A 9,967-nucleotide genomic window follows, 5' to 3' on the forward strand; every position below is an offset into this window, starting at 1 on the left:
TGGGGAGTTATTTGTGATATACAGCATTCACTGTATCAGCTATAGCTGCCAATTTAAAGAAAAGATAGAAGACAAGGATTTGAGAAAGAAAATATAATGCTTTTGGCTAAATTTTTCAGCTTTGTATATTTTATAAATGTGAAAATGAATTTGTAGTTATATAGCCTTCATTTGGAGACACTCCTTGAAAAAAATGATCACTGTGTATCATGTAAGCAATTTATATACATTTCTTAATTTATTCCTTTTGAGGGAAGCCTCAACCAACAAATGAAAAAACGATGATTCCAAGAGCTTCTACATTTTTTTGTCTTCAAGAATACTAATTAATTAATGATTGAGTTAAGATCCACTGTTTCATTTTACGTGGGTCTGGCATCGAAACCCATGATTCATCTGCTTGCTGGCCTCTAGGGCTGGTATGACCTGCTTCTTAGATACTAGAGTATCATCAGCTGTATTTATCCTACAAAATCTATGTTCATAGCATTGCAGTCATGTCTAAAAGTAGTCTTGTCTTTGCTTTTTGTAATCTGACACAGAATGACAAAGAGCAAAATGACTTGCATAATCAATAAACTACTATTTGCCTGACCCCTACACACATTCACACTCACAGGTATATATGGTAGACTTAAGTATGATCATATTTCAGCTCTTTGACTAAAGATTACATGAGAAAGTAAATCATTGATATGTGGTTTGTGACCCCTCTAGATTTAGTTCTGAAATGATTTTTCTGCTTCTGTTTTTTTTTTTACAAAATCTGGTATTTTTCCTGAACCATGGACTTAGTAAAACTGGCTTCAGAGTGCCAGCGTGATGGTATAAAAAAATGTTAAGCTACACAGCACAATGCCCAGGTGGTATTAAGTATACTGTGTGTGATCAATGCTGTCACTCTTATCTTACCAGAAATAATGATCATTTAAACAATAGGCAGAGGAACATAGGCTAAGAACTTCTATTTTGGATAATTGTAGTGCCATTTTTTGGGTTGTCATATATTTTCTATATTTCATGAAAATAAAATTAATGGCAACAGTAAACAAATATCTAATACTTGTGCAAATATTTTAAATTTAAAGGTAATAAATATCTCATGGGATGTTCCTGATGGCTCCAAAGTATAAGAACCAATAATATTTTAGTTTTTAAAGATTAGAGAAACTGAGAATCAACAAAACAAGGGTGGGTACTTTAACAAAGTTATGCATCCTAGGTACTAGCCCTGGGAAGTGGTCACAGGGTTTGGGGTGAGTGTTAATACTTCCTGGATCTGTACAATGCTACTTTGGTGTTCACCTGAATGATCGCTTTCCTTATGTCTCATTTTTGTCCCTGCCATATCAACTTGGTTGTTCCTGACCACTAATTTACAGAAATTATCACTTGAAATTGAATTTTCATTGACTACATTTCCAATGCTTCTAATAATCTTTTATTCCTTTTCCTGACTACACAGTGCGGGTTGGTAGACAGCCAGTATTACATAGGAATTAAAACATATGCCTTTCTAATCCAGTTCCTTCAGTTCAGCCCCATTCACCCCATGGTTATGTGATCTACCTCTAACAGAGTCTTACTTCCAGAATTTGGGAAAGGTGTAACAGTACCTCAAGTATCTCAATCTTTCATGAGGATTGGCATCACAGAAAAAGGGTGACAGTATTAAGGAGCTGTACAAGGGGAGTTTGCAATTTGTAAAACTAACAAGCTTCCAAATTTTCCTGAAAACCTCTATGCTGCTCCTAACTTTATGAACTACAGACAAAAGGAAACTCTCATATTTTATGCAGAAGTTGAAAATATGTGTAGTGTTTGGTGAATCGACGACTGTTCTCCTTCTGGCATAAAGATCATTTTTATCTGGTGTGCTCCTGAAAATTTGTGATAGTGTCTGAATGGAAGTGAAAATTTTGATAGATTTGTAATATAGAAAATTCATGTTCAAAACTGGTTCATTCACAATTACTTTTTGCCAACTCATAAAGAATTAACATATTTACATTTTTAATTTAAATTTTCTCATTCAACAAATTTTGCATTTTCCCTGCTCCCATAGTCTCTGAGATCTCCAAAATCCACACCCACTAACTTCATGTTCTTTTACTTTCCCCCCATTAACCACACCTCTATATCTCTCAGAACTTCACCAAACAGAAAAACATCAAAATGGGGACACCACAGGGTCCTACCACTGCCCAAGAGACTATTTGAAATGGATACCTGCTGGTAAACGGGAAATAAGTTTTCTGCAATGGAGTGTCACTGGTCATATCAACCACACACTACAGCAGTACCCATGGCCAGCCCACAAAATGATGTCTCTGCTTTTAGTTTGTTTGTTTTGTTTTTTATTTTCTTTTTGATTATTTGATTCACTTTGTTTTGTCGTTTTTTTTTCCTAAAACCTTTTAAGTTAAATTAGTCATGTTCCCACATTTTAGACTTTATTTCACATTTTGTGTTAGAGACTCAAGGTGAACATTTGGTTTTCATTAAATTTCCAGCAAGTGAATGAATAAATCTACTATAACTTCATATTATTGAAACAAAGCAAATTGCTCAGTACATTACCTTCTCTTTTCCCGATCCTTCGATTCATTTATTGCCTGTAAGATCACCTATAGAATATCCAAATCCACATATCATTGTTTGAAAATCTAGTCTCAACTTGGGATCCTGACAATTTGAAATTGAAATATGGATAATGATGAAATTTTATTTATTGTATAACAGAAAAATACCTATAACTCTTATTCTCTGCCTTAGACAATGAGCCAAGATATAATTGAAAAACTACTTGTTTTTGAAAATCTATCCCAAATTGGTGTCCCAAAACTTAAAATGAAAAGCTCTAATTGAGAAGCTTTAAAGTAGATATAATTAAGTTTTCTAAGAATATCCATGCATTATAGAAACCTTCCTTTTAAAATGCTCTATCTTTTCATTACTTCTTCTATTTAAAACTATTTAAAAATAATCCATGATTACATTCATGACCAAAGATACCAGGTGAATTAAAGTAATTGCAGGTGAACACCATAATTCAAATGACACTATGTGATTGTACCTCTCAGCTGGCGAGATGACTGTTTGCATGCTTTAACCAGATTCCAGACTGGAACAAATGTGGTGAAAATCAACATGCACTCATCCCTGTGGAAACTGGAGAAGCAGCAGATGCTGCTGCTGGAAATAGCTGGGACTTCTGCATCTCTGGATGAAAAACATTTTGTGAAAAAAAAAAGATTTGTTTCATGCATTGACTCACAGATTAAAAAGGGTATATGTTATTGTTTAATGTGTTTTATTCTAGAAGCATTATAAATTTAGAATGTTAAATGTAATGCAGATAACATCTTTGGTCTTTCCTATTGCCAATCCTTTATTTACCATAGATCAAGGTCATGTATTCAACCTAACTCAATATTCCCTAGAATAACAGGTCTGGGAGATTTTGAGGTGCAAATGGCAAAGCTTGATATTATTACAAGTCCTTAATTAAACTGTCAGACAACCACTAACTCAGTAATTGTCCATTGTTTCTACAAGCAGAGAGAGGGCATGAGTAAGTCACAAACAGTGGGCATGGTATGCTTGAAAATCGTATAACCACATGACCTAGAGCAAGAGTTGCTGTGGAGATGGATTAGAGATTAAGAGTAAGGGGTCAGCAAGAACAGACCACATTGGTGACTGTTTTACCAACATGCCCTCAACAAAATATAGATAAGCAAGCAATCAAAAAGGGTATTCTACAATGCAGGTGGTCATCAGATGTTTCAGTGTGTATTCTGACTGTTTGAAAGAATTGCACAGTGCTCATAGCTGTAATTTCTTTGAGATTTTTTAATGAACCATGGCATTTACAAAATTTTAGGACAAACCTACAAAGAATGCAAGTTTCAGAACACTAACCTCCTGACTAGGTGCTTTTACATACAGTTTACTGAACCCTGATTGTGGTAAAAATTGAGTAAGAAAGTTGATTTGTTTTAAATTAAAATAGGGCTTTAGGGGAAATATCACCAGTTGATTATCAAATACAAAAATGGTAGTCTTGTTGCATTTATTCATAAATATAGATTTTGTAGTTCCATACAAAAATGGTTTAGTTTGAGGAGACAAAGAGCTTGCTAATATTGTTTGCTGTATTATTTAGTATATAGAATATTTATTTCTTCTGAGTAGTTTATCTTCAAATTTCTCTAATAAAAATGAGTGGCTTTTTATCTTTTATGATGAAGTAAAAATGCAACATTGTCTTTAAAAATACTTAGTAGTGGATTACAAATATGTCTAGAATACAAAATGATATTCTACTAGTACGTTAAAATTCAGAAGGATCTTTTTTAACTCATTTAATTACCCTCACATGTGAATATATAGGGGAGTGTTCCTGGAGTAGTATTTATTATAGTGATTTTGTCACTGCCAGGCATGTATATTTCATAACAGTCTTAAAGTGATGACTGGGTTTACACTCATAACTGAAACATTAAAAGTAGGGAAGGAAAGGGAGGGGGAGGAAGGGAAAGAGAGAATGAATGACAGGATGAGAGGAGAGATAGTAAAACCATGCTGACATTTATCTCTGCAGATTATTAAATCAGTTTCCTGTAAGTTCAAACAATGTAATGCCTCTGAGCCCTGGGTTACCCTATGTTTCTATTTAACAGAGCCCATCTCCTTAACATGATTTTATAGAGGATGAAGAAGGAGAGCCAGGACGTATAACACAGTGCCTACCATGACACGGATCTTTATTTTCTGCATTTAGAAAGTTTTAATCTCTTATGAAAGATGGCATGTAATGACGAGTATGATGTACTTTGTGATATGTAACTGATAATATCCATTTGCGATATTTTGGAGGGAACCAATGAAGGATTTAATTTTTTTCAATATGGCATTTCACATCACAGATCCTATTCCTAATTCTCTGGAAGTATTGTGTGTGATTGCTTTTCAGGCAGCAGAAGGGTACAGCATCCCTTTACTCGTGCTCTGCTGTGTTTTAAAACAACAGAAATCACCTGTGTGATGTGAATAACTGAAAGAAGGAGGATGGTTATTGCTCATTAGATAATACTTAGTTCCTAAGGGAGAATTATTGGTTCTGTGACTTCACATTTGAATAGCCAGTTGGAGAGGTTTTTTTAATGAAATCACAAGGAAGCAAACACTTTAATTCTCATAGAAAAATCACAGTGTGATTTGTATAAAGCTGAGATTTAATGTGTGATTTTAAATTTTCACTTCATTTTAAAACCTGGTTATTCAGAGGACGATTACGTAATAACTTAATGTAAATAAATTATATTGAAGAGAGCAAAATTGTTATGTCAAGGTACCATGAGACACATTATATTTCAGCTTACATAGTATGTAAGCAGCACAAGTTTACAGCTGATATTTATCATGACTTCCAAAACTTTTTAGAGTTGAAATGGAAATTGATACATTATAAGAACCAAAGTAGCTATTTTACCATCAAAATTTTTACAATTTTTACCAAAGTTTATCCTGATAGATTTACAAAGGTAGAACTACCAAAATGACTGGCCATTATCCATCACAGAAATTTCTGGTTTTGTAAATTTAAGAAGTACTTTGGGGAGAGATCTTTGGTGATCCTGTCTCACCTTGCTAACCCTTTAAAGAGCTAATTACATGTAATAACTACATAATTTGTTGTGTTTATATATTTGACTTTTATTCCCTCCTCACAGCATGAAATTCTTGGTGTGTCCATACATTACATTACTGGAAATCATTTTGAGCTTCTGACTTTTTTACCTTTACACTCTGGCACAGGTTGCATCCAAAGCCAGATATATTTGACATATCACATTGCTTTTTAAATGGCAGATATAATCATATCAATTCCCCTTCCTCATCTTCCTATAGACATGAGATCTAAAGTTATCCTTTGTAGGACTGAGACTTATTTCGTGGCTAATAAAACATGAGTCATGTGAATCTGAGCGTTTCCAGGACCTTGTGTGTTTCTATGGGAGGAAAATATATGTAGTACAGCTTTAACACAGAGTAAAACTTCTGAAGACTTATACTGTGTCCTCTACTTATATGAATCTGTGAGCAGAATGGATTCCTGCTTTTTCTTCAGTTTCTCTTTGCATAATTCATCAAAGAGTTTCTTTCTACTTGCAGGGATGACTTGCCAAGCTCGGACATCATACACTGAGGATGAAGTTCTTTGGGGTCATCGTTTTTTCCCCGTAATTTCTTTAGAAGAAGGTTTCTTTAAAGTTGATTACTCCCAGTTCCATGCAACATTTGAAGTCCCCACCCCTCCATACAGTGTGAAAGAGCAGGAGGAAATGCTTCTCATGTCCTCGCCTTTAATAGCACCAGCCATAACAAACAGCAAAGAAAGACACAATTCAGTGGAGTGCTTAGACGGACTAGATGACATTAGCACAAAACTTCCATCAAAGCTGCAGAAAATTACTGGGAGAGAAGACTTTCCCAAAAAACTCCTGAGGATGAGTTCTACAACTTCAGAAAAAGCCTATAGCTTGGGTGATTTGCCCATGAAACTCCAACGAATAAGTTCGGTTCCTGGCAATTCTGAGGAAAAACTGGTCTCTAAAACCACAAAGATGTTATCTGATCCCATGAGCCAGTCTGTGGCAGATTTGCCACCAAAGCTTCAAAAAATGGCTGGAGGACCTGCCAGAATGGAAGGGAATCTTCCAGCCAAACTAAGGAAAATGAACTCTGACCGTTTCACATAGCAAACACTTCTTTAGGTATTATTTAAGATTTTGATTTAGTATTAGTCCAATATTTGGCTTACAAAATAATCCTCCCTAGGAAAATTGAGAGACCCATCACAGTCCAGCAAGTACATTTGAGAACTCTTCATTCCAGTGTTGTTACTGTGCAGATTATGAGTTATGAAGGGAGGTCATCATAAGGAAGTTATTAGTGGGCATGTATTATCACATCAAGCATGCAATAATGTGCAAATTTTGCATTTAGTTTTATGGCATGATTTATATATGGCATATTTATATTGAATATTCTGGAAAAGATATATAAATATATATTTGAAGTGGAGATATTCTCCCCATAATTTCTAATATATGTATTAAGCCAAACATGAGTGGATAGCTTTCAGGGCACTACAATTACGTACGTATATACCTACACACATATGAACACACACATGCACATACACACATACATAACATACCCATACAAACACATATAACTAATAAAAATTGTGATGTTTTGTTCAAATTTGTATTTCTTGTGCATGTTTACTTTATTAGACTAGGAAGGCTGCTGGCATTAATTATGAATACCAAATATTTTAGCCTTAAATTATTTGTTATTTTAAAAATATGATTTAAAGTTTTCTGCTGTTAAGGTCATGGAATCTTTCAATTGTACTTTGTCATGAAAGATCTTCAGAAGTTTGTAGTGTTCACCACACCACAGAGACATCATTATTAAGTATTTAATTTGTAAATTTTAGAGTGTGCCAGTACCTGGTACACACCATTGAACTTTTCTTATGATTTTTAGAAGTCACTAGAACTGGGGTTGGGTAAATAAAAGTTTATTAATTCATCAATTAGTCTCTTCCTAGACTAACTAATATCTTTAAGTTGGATTTGTATGCAATCTAATAAAATATGAGCTCTGAACAAATGCTGGAATCTTTCGAATAGTCAGTAGCCAGGTTGTATTTGAATCTGTCAGAGTTTGTGTGAAATCTACAGGGTAATGATCCCTGTTTCAAAATGAGTTGATTGCAAATCGTCTTCTCAAACTTTTGTCATTCATTAAACAAAAAACCCATAGATCTTTGAAGAGATACGATAGCACAACAAAGCAGATGAAATACTCGTGCTTAAATGTGTATGTCTAACGGAGATTTTTTATGCTGTTCTCTTGTCTATGGTTAATGTCATGAAAGGACAGAATTTTCCCTTAGCTGGGAACTATAATCCCAGGCTTGTCAGTCATAATTTAGCACAGAGCTGAAAGAAATTAAAATCAAATGAATTGACAATGTTTGTATACTCAGGATATTTTAGTTTTGTTTTGTTGTTGAAGAATTCTTTTATTGATGCCTTGGATTCCTGGCCTCCAAAATAAATTTAGTAGTACTGCTTTTCAACCCCTAATATCTGCCTGGAATCAAACTTGATTAGTAGTACACTTTTAACATGGGGTTTAAGGTGAGAAGATTTTTTTGAAAATGCAGAAGTGCTTCTTGTGATAATAGAATATGTTTTTCTATATAATTTCTTTGGAATTTGCAATCCAGACTGGCCCAGAATTAACTCACTTCTCATTAATTTGTACATCACCAATGGATGGTCTGAACACACAGCATTCCTTGTTGTTTAATGATCTTGTGATAATTTTATTACAGGCAAATTATTACATCAACAGGATATCATCCACTATATCTTCTGGCTACCTCTGTATCAACCAAATTTTGTAGGTGCAAACACATACCAGGGAATGATTACTGGAAAAATGATCGATTCTAGCATCCATCCACTGTGAACAGAGCAGTTGTCCTACCCCTTGATCACTAAATGTTCTTATTTGCCAGATGAAGATGATAAAATATTAGCAGAAAGTAAAGGGGACCATGTAGCAGTGGAGGAAGCTGCATAGATCATTTAGTCCAACACCTTAAAACTATACAGAGCCATAATATTCTTTGGAGAGTCATTTTAATTTGTTTTTGGTATTGTGAAGATGAACCAAAAACAAACTCTCTGGATTTATTCATTTAACAAAAATTGTTGCATGCCTTCTTTGTCCTGGGCATTGTATTTTTTGTGTTTTCTTTTCATTTTTAGTTTAGTTCCTGGGGATATATACATGTACAGTGTATTAGAAGCAGAGTGTGGAGGAGACAGAAGAAACAGAGATAGTGCCCAGTAGTCAACATTTCAAACACGAGAATGAAAACCGGGTAGAAACGAAAGTGACTGTGAGCTGATGAGTACATAGAAGGATGCATGTATGGGGTTGGTTAACATTAGTATTGGGATCTGGATGACAAAAAGAACCAGTATGGCCGTAATAAACCAATTTAAGAGAATAGTACACTTTTACCTTTTCCGCATAAGTGTGGGAAAAGTATGCTTTCTGCATGTACTTGCAGTTTAATCTCACTTCTAGGTTGATTACAGGATTCAGACTGCCCAGGAAAATTGCAGTTTATACTTGTCGTTCTCATGTAATTACTAGTACCCCTCTCTTTAATTCCTATTCTGTCCTGGTTTGGATGATACATGGTAAAGTTTTGTTGATGCTAACAAAATTATTGAGTCTAATATATTTGGAAAAAATAAAGAATTTGCTTTTCTTCTCCTTTTCTTGATTTTTTTTCTTTCACAAACTATTTTGGGGAAACTCCTTCTAATATCACCTCTTTTAGTCTCAAGAAATTCTTAGAAAAGAAGTTGAATCTGCACGTGACATAACTCTTAGGTTCAATACTAAGGCATTTTATTGAAAGCATAGCATACAAAGTAAACCTATGTCCATTTAAAGAAGTTGTGTTAATATAAAAAGAACTAAAAGTTAATTTATGCACTGATAAAAAATCTGCTTTTCAGATTACCATTTTAGTGGTTATTGTGAAAGAAACATCCTACCAAATAATTGGACACCAATGTGCTCCTAGCATTTTTCAGCATAGCTCTGATTATAGCAAAAGATTTCATTCTATTTATCAAAATGTTAACAAAACAAAATGATTCTGATAATGCTTATCTTCAGTTCAAGAACTTATTCATTGCAGCTATATGTAAATATTTTTGTAATAAATGTAAAACAAGCTGGAGGATGTTTTATCATCAATTATGTTTAAATCTTATGATATTTTTAAACTGTTTATAGATAACTTTACATTTTATCAAAGAGTTCTGTTTCCCCAGTACTGAAAAGCCCTTTTGTCTGC

General features: G+C 34.1%; 1 protein-coding gene across 2 annotated transcripts in view; it reads left to right on the forward strand.

Moving 5' to 3' along the window:
- Positions 1-9,375, forward strand: part of Kcnj3 (potassium inwardly rectifying channel subfamily J member 3) — a 147,995-nt gene extending 138,620 nt beyond the window's left edge. The window contains exon 2 of one of the 2 annotated variants that reach the window (XM_040745363.1): positions 6,181-6,300. In XM_040745363.1, the coding sequence (XP_040601297.1) occupies positions 6,181-6,186 (6 nt within the window). In that variant the 3' untranslated portion in view covers positions 6,187-6,300. Of the gene's footprint in view, positions 1-6,180 lie in introns of both variants that reach the window. The other variant, XM_040745360.1, reaches the window with a different exon arrangement.
- The last annotated feature ends 592 nt before the right edge of the window (positions 9,376-9,967 follow it).

This window comes from Mesocricetus auratus, unplaced genomic scaffold (assembly GCF_017639785.1).
Source record: "Mesocricetus auratus isolate SY011 unplaced genomic scaffold, BCM_Maur_2.0 Super-Scaffold_100004, whole genome shotgun sequence".
Classification (NCBI taxonomy): domain Eukaryota; kingdom Metazoa; phylum Chordata; class Mammalia; order Rodentia; family Cricetidae; genus Mesocricetus; species Mesocricetus auratus.